Source organism: Falco biarmicus, chromosome 11, assembly GCF_023638135.1.
Source record: "Falco biarmicus isolate bFalBia1 chromosome 11, bFalBia1.pri, whole genome shotgun sequence".
Lineage (NCBI taxonomy): Eukaryota > Metazoa > Chordata > Aves > Falconiformes > Falconidae > Falco > Falco biarmicus.
The window spans coordinates 33,248,568-33,270,345 of record NC_079298.1 but is presented as its reverse complement, the minus strand read 5'-3'; the positions used below and the strand labels follow the sequence as shown (position 1 = coordinate 33,270,345).

At 54.5% G+C, this 21,778-nt stretch overlaps 2 protein-coding genes across 3 annotated transcripts; both read left to right on the top strand.

Moving 5' to 3' along the window:
• The first annotated feature begins 918 nt into the window (after positions 1 to 918).
• On the top strand, positions 919 to 5,631 carry ARPC5 (actin related protein 2/3 complex subunit 5). Its single transcript, XM_056355646.1, has 4 exons — positions 919 to 1,110; positions 1,768 to 1,839; positions 3,642 to 3,818; positions 4,358 to 5,631. Exons 1-4 carry the CDS (start codon positions 967 to 969, stop codon positions 4,418 to 4,420), a joined length of 456 nt encoding a protein of 151 aa, XP_056211621.1. The 5' UTR covers positions 919 to 966; the 3' UTR covers positions 4,421 to 5,631.
• A 4,204-nt stretch (positions 5,632 to 9,835) lies between these two features.
• NCF2 (neutrophil cytosolic factor 2) lies at positions 9,836 to 20,587 on the top strand. 2 transcript variants are annotated; one of them, XM_056355640.1, is made up of 15 exons: positions 9,836 to 10,149; positions 10,643 to 10,725; positions 11,033 to 11,141; positions 11,327 to 11,461; positions 11,822 to 11,929; positions 12,957 to 13,016; positions 14,182 to 14,225; positions 14,436 to 14,577; positions 14,860 to 14,922; positions 15,275 to 15,353; positions 17,012 to 17,055; positions 17,596 to 17,747; positions 17,817 to 17,928; positions 18,016 to 18,178; positions 20,286 to 20,587. In XM_056355640.1, the coding sequence occupies exons 1-15, from the start codon at positions 9,976 to 9,978 to the stop codon at positions 20,381 to 20,383; spliced, it is 1,566 nt and encodes a 521-aa protein (XP_056211615.1). In that variant the 5' UTR covers positions 9,836 to 9,975; the 3' UTR covers positions 20,384 to 20,587. The 2 variants fall into 2 exon arrangements, with proteins under 2 accessions (XP_056211615.1, XP_056211616.1); XM_056355641.1 differs by lacking the exon at positions 11,822 to 11,929.
• The last annotated feature ends 1,191 nt before the right edge of the window (positions 20,588 to 21,778 follow it).

Sequence of the window (21,778 nt, the reverse complement as noted above, 5' to 3'; positions counted from 1 at the left end):
CTCTTCCTATCACTTAAAGCAGCGCTTTCCCTTGTGATTGAACATATGTATTAGCATAGTAAAGGTCTTGGACAGGGCAAGTAAGTCGGGAGCGCCTTGTTCCCCAGCAAGCAGGGGTCCCTTCCCCGGCGATGTTGGCGGCGAGGGACCACAGCGGCTGGTTTTGTACAAGTCGGCGCGTGTGCTCCTCTGGCAACCGCCTCTGCGGCCGCAGGCACCGCACGCAGCCGAGGGGCCCGAGGGAACCAGACCCCGAGCCGCTGCCCGGCGGGCCCCCGGCCCCCGGCAGAAGATCCCCCTTGGAAACTCAAGCGCCTGCCGGCGCCTCTCGTGAGACACGAGGGGCAGAAACGGGCTGGAATCCATCGGGTGCCCTCACTGTCCAAGGCCCGGGGGCCTTTACCGAGCAGCTTTCTTGCACTCGGGCGCTGCCGGCCCCGCCTGGCCCGGCAGCGGCGGGCACCCGGCCGGCAGCGGCACCGGGGCCGGCACCCCCGGCCCCACAACACGCCCAGCCCGAGCCGGTCTCTAACCCCGGCGGCGCGGCCGCTCGGCCCCTCAGGCGCCGCCGCGGGCTGCTCGCCCCGGGGAGCGCCGCCCCGGCCCACCCCGCCCCCTCAGCCCTGGCCAGGGACGGCGGGGCCCTGCCTTGCTCGGAACCGCCCGCGACGGGGAGAACGCCGTCTCTTCCGCCACGTGTCGCGCCGTCTCGCACCCCGCGGAGACACGAGAGACAACCGGCACCCATGACCGCCACCGCTCCTCAGAGCACTGCGCGACCAACGGCCCCGGCGCCCCAACAACGCAGCACCCCGGGGCCCCAACAACGCAGCACCCCTTTGTTACGCTGCCGCCCCGCCCGGCAACGGCAGCGCCTCAGCGCGCAGGCGCAGGACGCGGGGGTGGTGCGGCCGGGGGGGGTGGTGCGGAGGGCGCCTGCGCGGGGCGGTGGCGAGCGGGGCGGCCATGGCGAAGCACACGGTGTCGTCGGCGCGGTTCCGCCGGGTGGATGTGGACGAGTACGACGAGAACAAGTTCGTGGATGAGGAGGAAGGAGGCGACGGGCAAGCGGGGCCCGACGAGGGCGAGGTGGACTCGTGCCTGCGGCAATATCCTTCCACCGCCCAGTAGGAAAATAGTCCCGTCAGCAGCGGCCGCGGAGGGGGTGGGGTGGTGCGGCGCGGGCGGGGAGCGGGCGCGGCGGCTGGGGCCGCCTTTTATGGGAACATCCGTGCCCGGCGCTCCCGCCGCGGAACGGAGCGGGGCCACCGGCCGTGCCCTGGCGGGGGCTGGGGCTGGGGCTGGGCGGTGCCGGGGGTCCCTCACGGCGGGGAGGGCTGGCGGGACGGGGCGTCCCTCACGGCGGGGAGCAGCGCCCCGGGCCCGCAGCCGGCTCCCGAGCAGCCCCTGTCACCGGCTGGTGGAGGCCCTTGTACCGAGCGGGGGCCTGTGCGCAGGGCTACGAGTTGCCGGAGCGGCGGGGGATAGTTTATTTAACCTGGATCCCCGTTCATGAAGCAGAGGGCCTCAGAAGTGTTCTCCGGCGCTGCAGCCGTACAGCTTCCTGTTGGCGCTGCCTCTTCCTCAGACAACCTAATAATGGCCACCTTACACCGTAATTGTGCTATCTGTTGAGGGAATCTTTGCAGCCGCTGAACCTCAAGTGTTTTCAGTCATGCACAAGCCAGCTACAGGTCTCACGCTGGCCTGGAGCTGGTTCTGTTGCTTTCCAAATATGTGGTGTCTGGTCCTTAACCGTCTGGCACAGGGAACATGATGGCCGCGCTACAGGCGGCTCTGAAGAACCCTCCTATCAACACAAAGAACCAGGCAGTGAAGGTGAAATAGTAACTGACTCGCTTACGGGTCACTCCTTAAAAATCCTTTCCTGTTTCTATAGCCCTTCCCCACCAGCCCTGCCCGGTCTACTCTGAGGAAGCCAAGGAAGCTGGTTTTAGGGTATTCTGTAGCACTGAAATGTCTGTGGTCTCCGGTGTTTTAATCTTGTTGAAAATACTGTAGCTCGGGTGTCATCTGCCTGTGTATCCTTACCTTGGTGCTAGATCAGGCTTTGTGTGTGTGCTCCTGCCAGCGCTGGTTGTGTGTGTGCGCCCTGGCTAACTCCGCACATCACCAGGTGCCCGCGTCTCATCCAGACCAAGCAGCACATAGATGTAGTTGGTACTGAACGATCAAGGAACCACGACTGCAGCAGTCACCTGACTAAGGAAACTCCTAGCACAGCCGGACCAGAAAGCTACAAAAAAGGAAGAACTGATGGTTACTGCATCCAATCGAAGCGAGGCCGTTAAAACCTCAGAAAACACAAGCACACGCCCCCTGTGACAGAATATATGTGCATGTGTTCCTGAATCTCCCCAGAATAAACCTTGAATGGCTCATAATTGCAGTGGCAAGAGGAACAGGCAGATAAGATGTGCAACTGCTCAGATGGTGAGCGCCTGCAGGCCTGTTCTCCCTGCTTCTGAAGAGTCCCACCAGCACGTTCCTGTGCTGCTCGCCAGGCCAGCTGTGGAGATTTTTTTTCACCTAGCCCCAGACCTTTTCAGACAGGTTTCACAGGAGTTTGTTTTTTCACAGCTGTTTGTTACAGATAGTGCTGTGTAAGAGATTGAACAGTTTTGTCCTTGCGTTAATGGCTTGTTTCCATTAGCTTTTTATTGATAAAGGTTTAAGAATACACCAGGAAGGCAGTGTAATCGAAGAGGGCAGAGTGACTGAATTTTAATTTTTGCCTTAATTTGTAGTTGATCTTGTAGAACTTTTATGTTTTTACTTAGTTAGATGTCTCGCTAAGCGGCTGTGGGATATTAAATGGGACAAGAAAACTAACATACATAAATTCTGTAGGAGGAAGCTGCTTGAAGTACTTGTGTAATGGAATATTCAAAAGTCCAGCAAAACCTGAGACCTTTTTTCTTTCATTCTCTAACAGTTAGTGATGGATGAACAGGAAGAGCTGCTTTTTGCTGATTACATGGCTAATCGGCACTGTAAGCGTGCTGCACATGTTCCTGGGCCTGAAATGACATCCAGATCAACTTGCAAGTCATTATTAATGCAAAATATTAATGCTGCCAGTTTTGCATCCAGTGAGCCTGGGACAGAAACTGACCGTTTTGAAAATGTGTAGCTTCCAGGAGTCACCTCTTCCAGGCTGGCCAGTGGCGTTTCCATGGCATGTAATAGTTACATCATAGTAAACAGTACAAAGGAAAGGGCTGTGGTGGTGAGGGAAGCCAGACGAGTACTTGATTCTTATAATTCCTTTGGAATGTGCTAGACCTTGAGCTTCAATATGAAAATGTATTATTTAGCCATAACTTTATTTAATAGGTGGAGAAATGCAAATGCAAGCAGAGAGGTAGAAAACCTAGAGCAGGATAAATGCGTTTAAACTCTTTTACACTGTTTATCATTGGGAGCATGTGTCTGTTGTGTGTTATTACCACAAGCTGTCTTCACAAACCGCCCTCTCCGAATGTATTTTAGAATCGTTAAAGAGAAAAAAAAATCTAGTTCAGTTTGAGAGATGAGTAGTATTTGGATGCATCTTACATGAGAATGTATGTATCGTATATGAGAATGAACATACCTCTGCCTTTCTTACTTGTTGACAGGATCGCGCAGAAAGTATTGTCCTGAAGGTCCTCATCTCTTTCAAAGCCAACGATATTGAGAAGGCAGTGCAGTCACTGGACAAGAACGGTGTCGACCTGCTAATGAAGTACATCTACAAAGGCTTTGAGAGCCCTTCTGACAACAGCAGTGCTGTGTTGCTGCAGTGGCATGAGAAGGTGCGTTTACAGGGCATGCTCTTGGCTGGGTTATCCGTGGTAGCAGGTTCTTGGGTCCGAGGCATGCTTGCTGACCCTGAGAAGAACCACCTTTCCATCCGGTAAAACTAAAAAAAACACCCCATTTGATGCTGTGAGGAGGGTATGCTCCTGCAAGCTCACAGCTGAGTAATATCCTGTGCCCAGTTCTGGCTTCTCGGGTAAAGATTCTACGATTAAATTTTGTTTTTCTGTTAGACTGAGGCAAACACAGTGGTTTGATCTGGAGATTCAAGCAGATGGAATTAGAATCTCCTTCCTAGAGGGAAGCAAAATTTGCAACTTGGTTATGCAGGAAAATCAAAGCTTGTTAAATAGCTGTCTTGAACATGAATGTGATTATCCTTCCCTGGCACCCTGAGCGCTGGTGTTTTGCTCTTAATGTTAACGGGCAGGGAGATGCTTGTTTGAGATACAGTTGGGCAGCCTTTCTGATCAGCGGGCGTTCCAGCCTGTAGCTGCCTTGACCTGGTGTTAACCTGCCGTGTTTTTCTCCTCAGGCCCTGGCTGCTGGAGGAGTAGGGTCCATTGTCCGTGTTTTGACTGCCAGGAAAACGGTTTAAATCCAGCAGTGAGCGGTTTTTTGCCATCCACGGTGTGGGAAGAGCTGGTACAGAAACCAACCAAATGCCATTGCTGCCCGGTGGGCAGCGCCTGTCTCTCAGCTTGCCTTCTCGCTGCTTCTTTCGTACCTGACAAATAATGCATATCGTGATACCTTTTTTGTTAAGTTCTGGAAAATTATGAAGGTGCAATTTTATTTCTAACAGGAATATTTGGTACTCGCGAACATTTCAGTGACGTGTATAGCGACATATATAACTTCATGTTTAGGGTGATTTGCATTTGTGGATAATTGTGGCAGATTTGGACCTGACTTTCCAAGCAAATGCTGAGGGACGTAGGGCAGTGTCTTAATGCTTTTCGCTAGCCAAGCAGTGTTGTGATGCAAGATCCGTATTTGAGAAGTGGGGCAGCTATTAATATGGGTAACTGGACCATGTTTCCTTTGGTCAACCTCTGAACCTACAGCCATGAACAGGACAGAAAGCAAAGGCTCCTTTCCAGCCCCAATTATCATTCCAGAGAGCCGAGTATTTTCCTTAACCTCACATCTCACGGCCTGTTCAGGTTCCTTGTGATCAGTCAGACGCTGGGTCTGCAGTGGGAAAGTCACAGCAGCATGAAGTTACCCGTCGTGCAGTTTGGATGGTAGAATTTAAAAGGTTGATGGTCCATTTACGCTGGAGCCCAACCCAGTGAACTCTTATTTTGGGGAGCAAAAATCCTGCAGAGAAGAAAAAGCAGCTTTCACACAGCAGATCACCTTTGAGCAACTTGAAAGTGGTTTGCTTTTTCGTCAAGCACAACAAAACGGCTGCCAGGGATAATCTGAGAAACGCATACTGGTGTCCACACCATCCCTGCGGAGCTCCCATACTCTGTTTTCTGCGTGTACAGGGTCTTAAAGGATACCAGGCAGTTCACATTCCTGTTGCGTTGTGCTACAGCGTGTTAGCTAGCGGGCAGACTGGGTTCCACGCTAAGAGTACTGTAAAAAGAATTGGGAAGGCCCAGGGCATCCCAGACCACAGGTCACCACTGAAGGTTTAGGGCCAGAACTGAAAACCCTGTGTTTTACATTCACCATTTTACTGCAGTTCAGTTGTGTAAAACTGTTGGGGAACTTGTGATATCTTTGCTGTTTTTTGATATCTGCTTTTTTTTTGTAATAATAATAAAGACCAGACAATAAACAGTCACTGAACATTTACTCTGTGTCTGAAATGCCTTGGAGTTTCAGCAGGCTGCTTTTCCAGGACGGACAACAGTAAGACAGCAAGCCCTAAAACTTCAGCCCTCCGTTATTTTTCTTGATAGGCTTCCTTTCCGGTGGTTATTTGTACCTGTATGTAATGGTGACACGTGCACAGCTTCATCCAGCTAAAAAAAATCTGAGATGATTTTAGTGAGATAATTAAATAACAAAAATGTTCCAAACCAGGACTACTAGAGATGTCTCTGCCTGTGCAAAAGTGGCAGCCGCAGAGCAAGTTCCTCACAACTGTTAATGTTCGAGGCTTCCTCCAGAACAAAAGAAGGAAAAGGGTAATGGCCCAGCAAGGTGGTTGTGTGGAGCAAAACTCCTGACTCCACAGTTGGGCTTTTGTTTTTCTCTCTGCTGGCCTCACCTCCAAGAGACCGAACATTTAATTGTTGGTTTTAATAATAATTTAAGCACAGATACAGTCCTGGGCTTGTCCTGTGGGTGGGAGCCGATGGCATACGCACTCGGCTTGAACTCCTTAAAAGCCCAAGCATACGGAAACGGTGCTGGGCACCAACATCCAAAGGGCTTTGCACATTCGTTACCCGAGTCACTGCTTTGCAGAAAGGGAGCTAATGCCTTCAGCCAGCTCAGAGTGTTCCTGATGGCACCACGTTCAACTCGGGAATCGGTAAGGCAGCTTCCGTACAAGTCTCTTTCCCCTTCTGTGCCACCTCCTCCTCCCTCATTTTCCCCGGGACAGTCAAGAGACCCGCACGGCCACAGCTGCCACACGCTGCCATCCCTGCGTCGTAGCTGGAGCAGCTGAGCTCTGCCACCCCACTTGCCTCGCCTTGCTGCCCGCTCCCCCGGGGTGCCCGTGGGGTGCCACGCTGCGCAGCCCCCGTGTCCTCGGGGCCTTGGTGCAGACAGAAGCTGGCGTGGTTACCCACAGCCCTTTGGTGCCCTCCTTCCCTGCCTTCCTAGGATGCTTTTTCTTGTTTAAGTGCTTCAAGAGAGCACAGGCACAACGGGAGGCAGCGGGTGCACGGAGGACCGAGCCTTGCTGGGACAACCCAGAAACGACCCAGGTTCCAACCATACCTACATGCAGCAGCCTCGCGCCTGGGCACGTCCTCACCGGGCTCCCGGGGGCTGGGTTTGGCCTCTCTGTTTCCTTCCAATCGTCCAGATTTGATGAAGACACCAATCAATCCTCATTTAAAAAAAAAAAAAAAAAAAAAAAGCTGTAATCCCAGATAAGTAAAAAATACTTTCCAAAACGGTATCAAAGCAGGTCAGCTACCTCTAGGTGGCATTAGATAAACGGAGGCGACCCGAGGAGGGGTCTCCCTGTTCTCCAGAGCCCCCTCGGGCTGGGCTGGGGTGTGTTCAGAAACATTTACAAAATGTATACACCTTCTGCATCGGTGTCCGGGGACATGCTAAAGGACACGCACCGATGTGAGGGCAGCAGCGTGAGGTTTGCAGGAAGGCATCTCTTCTGGTAACTGACGGGGAGGTAAAAAGTAAAATCTAGTTTTTTAAAAAAATAATAATGGACTTATTCAAATCCCACCTTGCTCGTAGTGGTGGACCACACAAACACAACGGGGAGCGAGCCCCCAGCACTCTGTCTGGGGGCTGTCACCAGCTAAGCGAGCCCAGAGCAGCATTAAATCCTCAGGCACCAACTCCGCCACCCCGATGGTGACGCAGAGCCTGAGCTTATCCCGGCAGGCACGCAGCGGGGGGCACCCAGTGCTCCCAGCACAGCCACAATCCCGGCATAGCACTAACAGGACCACCAGCAGTGAAGCGCAGGGATGGGACTGGCCTGTGCCACGGCGAGGAGCTCACCGCAGCCGCCACCTCCAGCTAGCAGCACTTGGGGCTGGTGGCGGCCGTCCTCAGCTCCTGGCCTCAAATCCCTCTTGTCCCCGCTCATCCTGGCAGAGCAGCCGTTTGCACCCACCCAGGCAGGGGGAGCGTTTGAATCCTTTGAGCAATATGGCATAACAGGTTTCTAAGAAAAAACCACAGAAAGGTGGGCAAGGAAGAAAAATCCCTAAATGATTCAATTTTGCAAAACACATTTCCCTTCCTATTGTGAGAAGGAAGCCTTCAATGGAAAACACCCCACATGGCGATCAGACCTGCTCGGGGGGGGGACACACACGACAGCACCTGCAGAGCTCTGCCAGGAAGGCTCAGCACTTCTGAGCTCGTTTGCAAACCTCCCACCGCTGCCTTCAGCTCCGGCCGGAGCATGTGGCAATGGCACCGTATCAGTCACATACTGCTTTTGTAACAGCCGAGAGAAACTGCTGGGCTCCCGCTGCCCCGAGCACAGCCCCCCCCCCCCCCCCCCCAGCTCCCGGTCATCCACCGCTTGGCCAAAGAGCTCCCGTGGGCCCCTGCCTCGCTCCCCGCCACTGCAATGAGCCAAACCCCCTCGGGTCCTGTGCAGAGAGAGCTCGGAGCTGCTTCCAGGGAAGGCGCTGGACATGCTCAGCCTCCTCCGCTCCTCCCGCGTTACAGATCTCCTCCCAAACAAGGTCAGCCCCCTTGGTCTTCCCTCATTTGTAATGTTTCCTAGTGCCCGGATCAGTCTTTTTGTGGGGGTTTCCTCTCCAGAAATGATGATAAACTTGCACATGCTCTAGCTACACAGACTCAAGCCTGACTGCAGACCCCAGCTGGGCTCCGGGCACCTCTGTGTAATTCTCACCCATCTCTCGGTAACCTGCCTTTGTGCCAGATTCCAAGAATCTCCCACGGGAGGCATCACCATCACTTCCTCTTGTACGTTATCGTAGAAAAAACAAGCTTGCCTGCTAAATCAGCTCAGCATGAGAACGGGGAACAAGAGGCTCCCTCTAACTAGAAGGCGTGAGTCTATCGTGGCTTTGAGGTTGCTTGAAGGTTACGTTAAAGAGTAACGGAGGAGGAGGATAGCTGCTGTGAACATCTGCTGTGCTCGCACCTTTCACATCCCACCTTGCCGTGCAACGCAAGAAAAAGAAAAACTTGTCACAGGGGTGATCTCGCATCCTCCTCCTGCTCCCCTTGTCCCGATTTTGGGATAAACCTGACCCAGCAGTGCAACAATTCAGACAATGAAACGAGCAGAAAATCATCCCTACAATAAGGCATTCCCTGCTAGATGGGGCCTCCCGCTCCTCACAGGAACGAGAAAAGGCATCTCAGAGGGGTGTTTGCACACTCACCACGTTGTTATCCTCAGCCCCCTCCTTTAGCATCACTTCAGCTGGTTGCATTTCCCTCTGCTTTTCTGGAGGTCGAAGCGCCTCCCCCCCCTTCCCATCGGAAGCCCACGGGAGCCAGCGGGGCGCAGAGGGATGCTGAGGGCACGCTTACACCTGGGGAACCAAAGCAAGCCCCAGGTTCAGGGATGTGCTGGGTCCTACTTTTGCTTAGAACCCAAGTCCTTGCTGCTCAGCACCTCGGGCTTCTTTCTGAGCAGGAGTCAGATGAACAAAAGCCTCCTCCAGGCTCCTCACATTATGCAATTTGCTGGGGAAGTGCCAGCAAACACACGAGGGCAAAGTCTTGCTCTTTTTAGCTCTCCCAAAATACACATCGCACCGCTGGTAGGTGCGACAGAGGCAAAGTACTTCCAAAACTACTTGGAAACCATGCGTGGAGCACCCAGCTCCAGACCTTCTGAGTCGGCAGGTCGGAGCCCTGCGGTCGCTGGCCAGAAGACATTGGACCGAGTGAGTTACCACCACCGGGGGCTCAGTGCAGCATGGCCGCTGCCCCCAAGAGCCCCAAACTCGGGCATCTCCGCGCACCCCCAGCACCAGAGCTCCTCACTGGGAGGTGGGCAGGACCAAAAGGTCCCCCAGGCTGGGCCTTGGGCTGCGCTTTGCCCTCCTGCTTGGGCGGGCAGGAGGTGCCTGCAGAAACCATTCAGCAGTGACCTCCACCAAGGAGCGCGCTGGGAGGGCACGGGGGGCTCAGCAGCACCGCTCCCCCTGTGGCTTTGCAAGCCTCAGCGTGACCTGGCCAACCCCCCAGCTGACGAAATCCTCGGCTTTTCTTGAAAAACCCAAAGAGGCAAAACCCGAAGGGGTGAGAAGTGGCTGCGTGCGACCTGTGGCAGCGCAGCAGACGCTCCGTGGCGGCAGAGGTGGCCCCTGGCCACTTCCCCATCCCGTGGCGTGAGGACACTTCCTGCCCCGTTTGCGACACGAGCAGCAGCGAAGGCAGAAGTACGAGCAGAAGGGAGCTACCGAGAAGCTGAGCAGCACCACAAGGAAGGACGAGGAGAGGGGCAACACCCACGACGAGGCCGGGAACCCCCCGTCCCACTCCCGCCGCACCATGTCCCTGGTGAAGACGATCCAGCTGTGGCAAGAAGGGGTGTGCGCGGCGGATGGCAAGGACTGGCAGGCGGCCCTGGATGCCTTCATGGCCGTCCAGAACCCCCCTGCCAAAATCTGCTTTAACATCGGCTGCATCCACCTTGTCCTGGGGAAGCTGGTCGAGGCGGAGGAGGTAAGGTACAGCCCTTACGGTCGCTACTACCGCTCGCAGGCACCGGCGAGTTTGCTCACGGACCTGCCAGCCCGATGGACGCCACGGGGAAGGGAGGAATTAAGGGCCATGATCTGAGGGAAGGACTCAGGGCCTTTTAAAGCTGGGATGAAGCGTATCGCCCCCGGGCTGGTCCTGCTGAACCCGTTTCCCCCGTGAAGCAGAGGTGAAGCAGCAGCAGAGGCGCACAGCTTGCTGCTCGCCCTCCCTCTCCCGGAGAGGCGACCACAGAGGCACTAAGCTGCCAAGCGAGCAGTGGCAGATGGTTCCAGCTCAAAAAAATTAGGAGCCTGGTACAGGTTGCACCACCCAGATCCCAGCACTGCAAGGAAACGCGGCCCACAGAGCCCAGCTTAGGCCACTTGGCTAAAGCAGAACAGGTAGAATTGCTCTATGTCCTCAGGTTTTTTAAAGTTTTTTATCCCCTTTTTCCCCCACTCCTACCTCTGTGCAGGCATTCACCCAGAGCATCAGCTGCGACAAGCACCTGGCAGTGGCTTATTTCCAGCGGGGGACCGTGTTTTACCGGAGGCAGAAGTGAGTGGAAGGGTTTAAAGTTTCATTTTGGCTGCTTGTGGAGCTGCCAGCCTCCAGCTGAGGATGGCCCCAGGCAGGCTGGTACCCCAGGGGCCAAACCACCACCTCTCAAGGCAGAACAGGCTCCTGTGCATCAGCAGAGCGGTCTTGGGATTGACACCAGCCTTGGAGCATCTCTCCTCCCCCTGGGGTGTCTAAAAACACTGCAAGAGATATGAGAGACACAACTAAACTCACCCAAGTAAGGACATAGAAGCAGGCAGATTGCCACCACGAGGTGGTGACGCCCTTGTCCTCTGCTCCCCAGCCATGAAAAGGCCATTGAGGATTTCAAAGAGGCGCTGGCCCAGCTGCGAGGCAACCAGCTCATCGACTACAAGATCCTGGGGCTGCGGTACAGGCTCTTTGCCTGTGAGGTGAGAAAGACTGGCAGTTTTGATCCCAACGGTCTGTTCACCAGCTCAGGACAGCTAAGGAGAAGACAGCCAACCTCTCCTTGCGCCTTACAAAAAAGCAAGCAAGCTGGCGCAGCGCCACTACCCTCTTGGCAATGGTCCGGCTGCTCCGAGAGCTCGGTCCCTTGCTCTCATCCCTCTGGCAGATACTCTACAACATCGCGCTGGTGTACGCCACGATGGAGGACTGGAAGAAAGCTGAGGAGCACCTGACACTGGCCATGAGCATGAAGAGCGAGCCCCAGCACAACAAGATCGACAGGGCAATGGAAGCCATCCTGGTAAGGGGGGAGCGGGTCTCACAGCCACTGTGCTCGCTCGCAGCAGCCCCACAGGGAGGAGGGAGAAAAATCCCAGGGATGGAACCCCCACCTTTTACCTATGGCTTTAGCAGAGCAGGAGAGAGACGCAGCAGGCGTGGATGTTGTGGTGAGACACGAGTTGGTAAGATGAGCTCTGGGTCACTGGGGAGACAGGGATGGGAAGACCAGGTTAAAAGGACCGTGCCAGGGCTGGGGTTGGGCTGTTGTGGTGGTGGTGGACTTCGTGGAGCAAGACCTTAACCCCAGAGGGAGAAGGAAGGGGACATGAAGCAGCCCCTGCTCTCACCTCTGAAGAGCTATGACCTCTCTGTGCTACAGAAGCAGAAGCTCTGTGGGCTGGTGGCCATTCCCGTGGGGAAGCTGTTTAGACCAAACGAAAAGCAAGTGGCTCAGCTGGAGAAGAAGGACTACCTGGGAAAGGCTATGGTAAAAAAGAAATATCTTATTTATTTGGGCCAAGCCTGCGGGCTGAGGACTGCTGCTGACAATCCTTCTCACCACCCCTCTGAGCTGTTACCTGCTGCCCAGTGGGAGAGACATCTATCCAGAGATATAAGGAGCTGGTCCATGCCTCAGGGCATGGAGGGAGAGATGGCACAGAGGGATCTGGTGGGGAACAGGGACTCTGCAAGGAGAGAGGACCTAAAAGCACGTTTCTGCAGAGCATGGCCTATTTTCAGCTTCTCTCCTTAGCAAGACCTGAGGGACAGTCAGTCAGCAAGGTACTAAGGTCCCATAAGGTCCCACTGGAGCTTCTACTTGAGCCAAGATTTTTTTTTTTTTTGGGGGGGGGGGGGGGGGGGGCAGGGGGCACAAAAGAAGCTATTTAACATCTATCACCCACAACCAACCTCCAGTTCTTTCCCTGCTCCATTTGAAAGAAGCTTTTTAGCTCAGATAAGTGAGAAAGGTTTTTTTTCCCATGAGGGTGCAACATCCAGGCACTGGGATACCGCCCTTGGGCTCAGGTCCCGGGATGCAGTGCCCCCTGGAAAAGGGACCACTGGCTGTGCAGGCACTGGGGAACTGGACAACTGAGAGCCAACCAGCTCCTTGGGTGCCAGGGGCACCCCAGAAACATGCACACAAACGTTTATGAAATGGCTAAATTATGTCTAAAGTCACCTATAGGAGGTAAGGGCTTGAGCTGGGCGCCTTGGCTCCCTTCAACATGGGTGATTAAAACATAAAGGGGAACCTGGGTTATAACGCCTCTAACCACGGTAACAGCGAGGCCAAGAGCTGAGAACTTACCACAGCTGAGAGGGGAGTTTTGGTGCCAGCAGCACTCAGCCTGCAGTCAAAGATGCTTAGCCTGACACCACAGCCCTTCTTGGACCTGAAGCCTTCTGAGGAACTTGGCTTGGCAAACAGCAAAGGAGGAGAAGGGACATCAGAGGCCTAAGAAGGATCTACTAGTCACCTGTCACTACCTGTCTGTCTTTGGCTCTAGGTGGTAGCCTCTGTGGTGGACAAGGACAATTTTTCAGGATTTGCTCCACTCCAACCACAGGTAAGGCACCACCAGTGAGCAGCATCCTTGGTGACAGCTCAGGAGGATGTGGGGATGGGTACCATCCCGCAGCTTGCCCAGGGCTCTGGCCTACAGTGGGTACCGAACAGCAGCATCACCACCGTGAGCTTTCTGCTACTGCCGTGGGGAGGCGGCAGATGCTGCCCCCACATCTCAGCTGCTCGCTCTGTCATCAGAAAGCGCAGCCCAAACCCAGCTACATCTGTGGCTGAGGTCACGCGGGTTCCCCCAGAAGGGAAGCGGTGGCCTGATGGCACATCCCCCACCCCCGCAAGGGCTGCGGGTGACTGGTGGCAGGGAGCTGTCTCACAGCCTCTGTCACATTCTCGAGGGTTCATCTCTCCAAGCTTGAGTGGAGAAACGAGCAGTTCTGCTTTCGCTCTTCATCACCCCCCCAGCTCCCAAAGCCCTTTGCATTTCCCGTGCCATTTTCCTGATGATGCGGCAGCACCTTCCCATCTCTAACGCTGCCTGGGAGTTTTTATAGGGGCTTTTTGAGAGGATGAGGTGCAGCACAGCCACTGCAGCCTACAGCACCGTTACACCAGATAAAATACGCTCTTCTCGATGCAGCCAAGCGCTGACACCTCGCCACAGGAGTCAGGCCTGTTTCAAGCAGCTTCTTCGGAGCGTTGATAAAAGCCTCCAGAGACCTTAAATTACTTAGGCAAGAGAGACTGTAAAGCACTAAGACGGTAGCAGGGGATTTGACAAGCACGGTAATGGAAAGGTACGGGGAAGGACAACTTAGCTGCACCCAGCTGATCTCTGATCCCTGATGTCAGCCCTCTGTGAGCTGAAACCGAAGCCACGAGCCAAAACAGGATTGTGCGTCTGAAAACCAACTGCAGGTGGAAGAATTTGGGAACTGCTCCTTGAAAGGAGCAGAGCCAGTGACATTCCCCGCAGCTCTAGAGACAGCTCCTTTATGGGGCAGGGTGGCAGAGCTGAAAACCTGCCGCAGCCAGCTGCAAAGCAGCAAGACCCCCCCTTAGGTTCAAATCACCCAGCCTGACACCAGCACGGGGAGGGAGGAACCGTGCAGGCATGACGGCAGGTGTGGTAGAAGCTGCAGGACACTTCTGCAAAGCAACCAAACCCCTCCAGATTAACAACAGTTTTCTTTTTGTCTTCTTGCTGGCAGGCCTCTGGTCCTCCACCCAGACCCAAGACCCCCGAAATCCTCAGGTAAGTTGGATGAAGTATGGATGGTGCTGCTAAGCCAGGCAGCCAGGTGCAGCCCCCTCCTGCACCACCACAGCTGAGCATCCAGCCGGCACCCGAGACTCAGGGGGGACAGGGAATGGATCACAGCAACAAGGAGGCAGAGCTCTGGGCTCCCCCTACAAAGTAAGCCAACATCGCCCGCCTTCCTGAGCCGCCTGCTCCCGCACCCAGGGCCCTCAAAGGGCAGCCCCACCGTGTCCTGTACGAGTTCATCCCCGAGACCACCGAGGAGCTGCAGGTCCTGCCGGGAAACATCGTCTTTGTCCTGAAGAAAGAGAAGGACAACTGGGCTACGGTGATGTTCAACGGAAAGGTACCGGGGTGCGCGTGGCAGGAGGGGGCGAACGATGGGGCAGACACCGTGAGGCTCTGCAGAGGACTTGCATGGCAAGGTCGTGCTGACAGCTAAATGAGTTTCTGATTATTCTGATTATAAGCCCGCCCTGGCTTAGGCCACAGGGTTCAGTGAAAGCCACCCAACCTGCAGCACCCCACCTTGGGGCCTCGGGCTCCCCCAGGTGCAGGGCAAGGACAAGCCCAGCAGCGCGCTGCCTCCTCGCCAAGCAGTCACCACCGGGCTTTAATTCCCCCACAGAAAGGGATCGTTCCCTGCAACTACCTCGAGCCAGTGGAGCTCCAGAACAAGCTGCATATCCAGGTGAGGCCGCCCAGGAGGAGACGCTGGTCCCAGGGAGGGCAGAACCCCACACCTTCACCCACCACCTATTCTGGACCTTCCAGCAGGACCCATACTTGCAACTCCCTCCCCCTCGTAATGCTGGGGATGGTTCTTCTGGCTCATGGTCACCTTAACGTGAGCTCAGAGAACTGCAAAACCTGGTGTGTTGATGGCCGCCAGGGTGGTGGCTGGCAATGCTGGGGAGGTAAGGGGTAGCAAAACAAACCTTGGGAAAATAGCGGGGGGGTGGGGAGCACCCCAAGGCAGCAGCACCCCAGCTCCCTGAGGAAGGGTGGGATTGGCAGCACTACCTTCTTCCCATCTGGCACAGGAGGAAATCCCTCTGGAAGCCGAGGTCCCAGAGTCACCCAGCTCCACCGCTCCAGAGAAGCCGCGGCGGCCAGCACCAGGTCAGTGGCAGGGCGCTGAAGGGACCGGGGGGGGCTTAGGGGTGACCCCCCTGGCAGCAGGTTTGGGATGGCTTCCTCGGCACTGCGTCCTCGCGCTTTGAGACCAGGCCTACAGCTCGTCTCCATCTCATTCTCGGACCTATCTGCGGTCAAGGACGGGGAGCCATTAAAGCAGGAGGCGGAGATGGCAGGTGCAGTGCTGAGGACGGAGTGAAATAGAGCACGTAGGTCCCTGAGGAAAGCAAGTCGCGCCGTGCTCTCAATTAGCACAGAGACTAATGGCAAAAAGGCCCCGGGGACAGGATCAAGGCAAGTGACCCAGCTTGTCCAAGCCCTGGAGTAGAAGGCTCCTTACAGGCTTCCCCGAGAGCAGGGTACTGCCATGGCTCGGCTGCTGCTGCGAGCTGGGCTGGGTTTGAAGGGGCTGTGGTTGCCCTGGGAAGGGGATTCCTGGCCGGTGCTACCCGGCGCCCCACATCGCAGGCCTGGGGCAGGGATGCGAGCACCAGGGCCACCACCTTGCTCCCAGCACAGCTGGTTCAGGATACTGGAAAGCTGAAACAAGGCTCTGCCACCTGCATCCACGCTGCCACACAAGTGCTCAGATGCGCGGTCCAAAATTGCTGTTTAAAGCTGAGGGGCACGCGGGTCACAGGAACGCGAGCTGAGCTGAAGAGCTGGGAGAAAGCACCGTCAGTTGACCTCTCTAGAAAACATCCCATGGCGCTCGGAGGTAGGAGCCTGCAGCTGAGACGTGAGCTCCACGTTGCTGTAGGAGAACCCCATTTGGGGTAGAAAACCCCACTGCGCAGAGCGTGCCACACAGAGGTTCACCTGCTGCCGTTCATTCTGGCTATCGATGGTCAACCAGCCAAGAAAAATAGGAACAGGAGCCAACCAACTGCCAAGGCCCTTGGTCTGAGGTGGGCCTGAGCCAGTTGGTGGTGGGGAAAGGTGGCCCAAAAGACTGCTAACCACGGGGCAGGGCTCGCGTCCCAAGCGGAGTAGCCTTATAGGCTGTCCAGTGGTCAAGGTGATACAGAAGATGGCTGTGGCTCACAGCAGTGCAGGGCAAAGAGCTCAGGGACCCAACAACCTCAAAGAGCATCTTCATGGCATCAAAAGCCATCACAGATAGAGCAGTGGGACCACATTCAACCCACAACGAGCACAGTCGTGTCAAAGTACTGACCAAACGCAGGGCAGACCCTTGTGAGGGGACTTCAACACACCTGCGTGAACCACCCTACCTGGAGGTCTGAATTTGGCTTTATGACCCCGGTGAAGGACAGGGATTGCCTCCGGCTTTTGGTGTGGACCTAGGGAGATCAGAAGAGCAAAGACACTAAAACCAGCAGCTGACATTTATTTCTATATTAAATCCACCCAGGAAAGACACCCCACCCCTAAAGCTCCCATCCCTCTTAAGAGGGAAAGGTGCAGAGCCCAGACCTCTGCTCGGTGGTTGTATCTAAATCTTACAGATAAGCTGCACCACAGCTGATACTGCATCAATTCGAGGGACCACTGCTGGCTCCAGGGTTGGCTGGTGTCCACAGATAATGATGGGAGAGAGGCTGCAGGAGATCTGAACGCGTCTTTAGCAGCAATGTTTACCCTGTCCCACTTGCTGAGCCACCTCTTTCTTCCTCCCACAGACTCTGCTCCTGCTACTGCCACACAGCCAAGAGATGCAGCAAAGGTAACATCTTACAAACGCAGGCCCAGAGGTCCCGTTGGCGTCACCAAGTTGCATTTATTGCACGCTGAAAGGTCTGTGGCATGCCTGGCAGGTGCTGCAGCCCTGGAAATGGTTCAGGATTTCATCAGTCAGGAGCTTCCCCAAAACATAACAACAGGGTTAGGGGCCAGCAGGTCATCAGGACCCAACCAGGTGGCCAGGGCTGCTTTTTGGGAGTTCTCCTCCCAAAAAGGAGGTTGGAGGGTGGACAGACCTCAAATTTGGTCACCCAAAAGCCACAGTTTGGTTGCCACGTGCCTAATCTGTTACTGCGCTCCCTAAAAAGCCAAGGAGCCGCACACCCGACCATAGCTGGGGAGGCACAACTGCCGGCCTGCCCCAAGGGCAGCATGGGCTAGCAGACATGCCTCCCTGGCCAGCAGCCAGCTGATGCCCTGAAGCTCAGATCTGGCTCAGACAACTGCAGTTTCCACATCCCAGTCCCTCTCCCTGCCCTCACCAAGCCACGTCAGCTCTGACATCCACTTTTATCGTCCGCAGGAGGCCGAAGCGGCCATCTCCAGCCCCCATGTCCTCAAGGTGCATTATAAATACACGGTTGCCCTGCAGGTCAAGCCAGGTGCTTCCTACACAGAGCTCCTGGACATGGTTTGTGAGAAACTGGAGCTCCAGCCCGAGCACACCCAGCTGAGGTGAGGCAGTGCTCACCGCAGGGAGCCAGAGCACGTTCTTGGGGCTCCCCCCTCACCCCACACCCCCAGGTACAGGCCTGCGGAGAGCCAGGCACTCGTGATTCTGAGCGCGGAGAACCTGGAAGCAGCTTGGAGCCAGAGCAAGGACAACTGTCTGACAGTCTGGTGCGATATCACGGAGGTCGGTGACAGCTAGCTTGTCCCCCTTACCCTGATACAAAGAAAAAGCAGCCGAAAGGTGTCCTTACCAACGGATCTCCTGCCCTAGGGAGAGGGGTTCATACCAGACAGCAAACCAGAGGAGTCGCCGCAGGAGGCAACGCCGGAGGAGACTGGACCAACCCAAGTGGTAGCGCAGTACAATTACGAAGCCACCCAACCTGAAGACCTGGAGTTCCAGGCGGGAGACGTGATACTTGTTTTATCCAAAGGTAATGGTGCTGCTTCTGCAGCAGGGGAGGGACCTCCCAGCTCTGGGGAGAGTGGGGGTCTGACCCTGAGATGCCAAGTGCCTGCAGCAGCTGCTGCTCAGGTCAGGGGGAGCTCAGGGTTCCCATCACAGTATCATCAAAGAACAGTTTGGGTTGGGAGGGACCTCAAGGATCATCTAGTTCCAACCTCCCTGCTGTGGGCAGGGACATCTGTCACTAGACCAGGTTGCTCCAAGCCCCGTCCAACCCATGTGGGGCATCCGTGGCTTCTCTGGGCAACCTGCTCCACTGTCTCACCACCTTCACAGTAAAGAATTTCTTCCTAATAGCTCATCTAAATCTACTCTGTTTAAAACCATTGCCCTCGTCCTACCACCCTCTCCAGATTTCCTGTTGGCCCCTTCGGGCACCGGCAGGCTGCTAAAAGGTCTCCTCGGAGCCTTCTGTTCTCCAGGCTGAGCAGCCCCAACTCTTCCAGCCTGTCCCCATAGGAGAGGGGCTCCAGCCCTCTGAGCTCTGCTGGTGAGGCCAAAAACTCTCAGGGATTTGGTCAGATGCTGGAGGCGCTTCCTTCAGTGGAGCCCACAGGCTTCACTAGGGACTTCGAGCCCTTCCCCTGCCCCCTCCCGTCCCCTGAAGCAGACCCTTTCATGCTGGGGACCTGCAGAGCAACAGCCTGGCTCAGGCAGCCTTCACCGACACCAAGCCTCTCCTGCAAGCCGCAGTTTGCCACCCAAGCCTCTGCTCTGCGTGCTCCTGAGGAAGGACAGGCTTTTCGGCTCAGCAGCCCGTTCTGTGGAGCCGCGAGCCCCGCGGGACCCCCAGCCTGCAGGATTGCTTCAAGGGCCTCCCTCCACAGCAACTGCCTCGCGCTGCAGCAGCGCAGCTCCTCCGGCTCTGCCGCCCGCCTCCCACCCCAGTGGCAGCGGCACACATGCTTCTTCCAACGTATTTTCATCACGCCCCTGTTTCTGCCATCCCCTTCCCCAAACGCTTTCAAGACGGGAGAGTTTCACTCGAGCTGTGTTTAAGCTTACTGGTCAGTTTGTTGGAGACTATTACTGCTCTCACCTGGCACCTTTACCCGGCTGGTTTTCTCTTTAAGGGAAGGGTACCACCTTCCATCAGCTCAGTCCTCTTCAATATTAAGTTGTAAGTGCTTCTATGAGATCGGAGGCTTGAAAACAGACTAAATGTCAGCAAGATCCAGTACATGGTTTAGAGCTGGATCCTTTCAAGCCTGCGCAGGAGGGGAGGACAAAGTTACTGTGCTTCAGCAGAAGCTGCCGGTGAGCCCGCATCAGGCGAAGAGCTGCACACAGACCTTGCAACGGGGCATCCGCTTCCCTCCTCAGCTGAGCCTCTGAGTGAAATCAAGGCATCAAGGAACAGTTTTAAAGGCAAAAAACCTACAATACCTGGCTGTATGAAGCTCTATCACTAATTTGTGCTGGCTCGCACACTGCAGCAGCAGTACAACAGCCATCGCAGTCCCCTCTCCACCGCTGTGCGGGGAAGTTTTGCTCCACACAACATGGATGACACCCCCCGACCCCCGACCCCCAAATCCTACTCTCCACTTCACAGCTCAGCTAAGTAATTACCATTAAAAAGTTGTTTCTCACCTCATTTAGTTCCCCCACAGCAAGTTTTCAGAGCTCCTAAGCTTTACTCAATCCAGGGTAGCAGAGACTTTTGGTTGGTTGTGTTTTTTTTTTTTCTTGATAGGAACATGGAATAGCAGATGAAAATACATTTTAGTTGGCATCTTGAAGAGGACACCCAAGGTCTCAGATCATTTCCTTGCTCTTCACACTCACTTTGTTTCCATTTGTCTTCTATTCAAGGCAGTTTCTATGCCCCTCAGTCTCTAGTTTGATCTACTTTTCCCACCCTCATTTGGCAGTGCATTCTTTCTTACCTTACAACTTTGATCTCTACCTCGTTCCTCCTCAGCCCCTTTCTTCCACGTTCCTCTCTCCACTGGGCTAAAAGCTTCATCAGCAGAAAACCTTAGAACGGTGATCTTCTGTCTGCAGCACATGACTGTTATTATGCTCCTGTGTATCCCTAGGGTGACAAAAATTGTGTCTATTCTATCTTCCAGTGAACGAAGACTGGTTAGAAGGCCAGTGCAATGGGAAAATAGGCATCTTCCCATCCGCCTTCGTTCAAAAGTCTAACGCTAAAGACCTGGAGATGTGATTTCAGTGCCGCTTAAAGTTGTGGATGTGGAAAGAAATTAAGAATTCAACTGCTACGATTAAGAAATTTCCATATTCATCACCGCATCTGAAAATGAACTTTAAATATTATTGCTACTTGTATTAAAAGCTTCAGTGTTCAGGGTTTTTTTACCTTTTGCATTGTTCTCTAAAACATGTACTTATTAAGAACTTGCTAACTGTCTTCCTGTTTGGAATATTCAATCCTAAAACCCATAAAACCCATGTTTGTCTAGAGACTTGCTTCGTCCCACCTGCCCTACCCTTGACAAAGCTTTTAAACACACCTGCCAGCAGCTGGGAAAACCCATGGGATGGCAGCGCCACTTGAATTCACAGCCCTGCCCAGAAGCTATAGACCAGGAAAGGCTGAACAGCATTTGCTTCCTTAAAACACTACTGCCAACCCCAAGAGCTTAAGAGATACCATGCAGCCTCACCCTGCTCCGGTTAATAATTCACTTCAAAATCCCGGTGACTTTTAAACCCCTCGGCAATACAAATATATACATTCTTTGCCCCATTGGGAGCTGGATCTCAAAGCTTTTTCTCAGCAGCCAGAACAGCAACTCAGAAAGGCACTGCCTGGAATCTCAGCAGGTCACGCAGCAGCGAAGTTGTCCCCTTTATAAAAGCCCACACAACTTTGCTGCCCTCTTCCTTACCCAACAGGTTTGCCCCTCTCCGCCCTTGGCACTGCTTTCACCGTACCCCTGGCCGCTGACAGCTGGTCCTTCTGGCATTTTACAATTACCTGCCCTGCTGCATCCTCACGCCACGCAACCTGTAGCCACAGCCAGCCACCTACAGCGCTGGGAGCGTTTTGCTTCCAAGGTGCCAAGAGCAGCAGTTTCCCCACTTCGGATCCCATCACGCGAGTTCTGCACAACCCCACTGTCCCAATAACCTAAATACCGTTTTTATTTTTTAAAAGGAACTTATTCTGAAAACTAGCCTGGATACAATGAACGCCTGTCATTCCAAAACCGGAGCATCTCCGTGGTCTTCTTTGACACATTTGAAAATATGCTGTTTAAAACCTGGCTGCAAACGAGCAACACTCCAATTTGCAGGCGGGTCAAACAGCAGAAGGATCTGTGTCATCCAGCTCCCACCACGTGTGCTCTACTGGGTTCAGTCTGCAACTGAAGAGCAGCTTTGCAAGCTACTCCCGCCCCAGATTTTTGGTTTGGCATGTAAAACACACTGCACACAGACAGCACAAAATCACGATCCAATTATCTGCACTGAGCCCATGACAGAATCTCTGCGATTTATTTAGTTCTCTTTTAGACAGACCCAAATAATAATAATAATAATAAAAAAAAAATTCAACTTCAAACCTTCTAACTTCTCCAGAAAAATCACGCATTTT

Bases quoted from the DNA above. Each gene is read 5' to 3' on its own strand.
- NCF2 (XM_056355640.1), top strand. From the start codon at position 9,976: ATGTCCCTGGTGAAGACGATCCAGCTGTGGCAAGAAGGGGTGTGCGCG. The intron at 14,226-14,435 runs GTAAGTTGGATG...TCCCGCACCCAG, and splicing joins AAGACCCCCGAAATCCTCAG to GGCCCTCAAAGGGCAGCCCC. The intron at 17,748-17,816 runs GTGAGGCAGTGC...CCACACCCCCAG, and splicing joins CCCGAGCACACCCAGCTGAG to GTACAGGCCTGCGGAGAGCC.
- ARPC5 (XM_056355646.1), top strand. From the start codon at position 967: ATGGCGAAGCACACGGTGTCGTCGGCGCGGTTCCGCCGGGTGGATGTG. The intron at 1,111-1,767 runs TATCCTTCCACC...CCGTCTGGCACA, and splicing joins TGGACTCGTGCCTGCGGCAA to GGGAACATGATGGCCGCGCT. The intron at 3,819-4,357 runs GTGCGTTTACAG...TTTTCTCCTCAG, and splicing joins TGCTGCAGTGGCATGAGAAG to GCCCTGGCTGCTGGAGGAGT.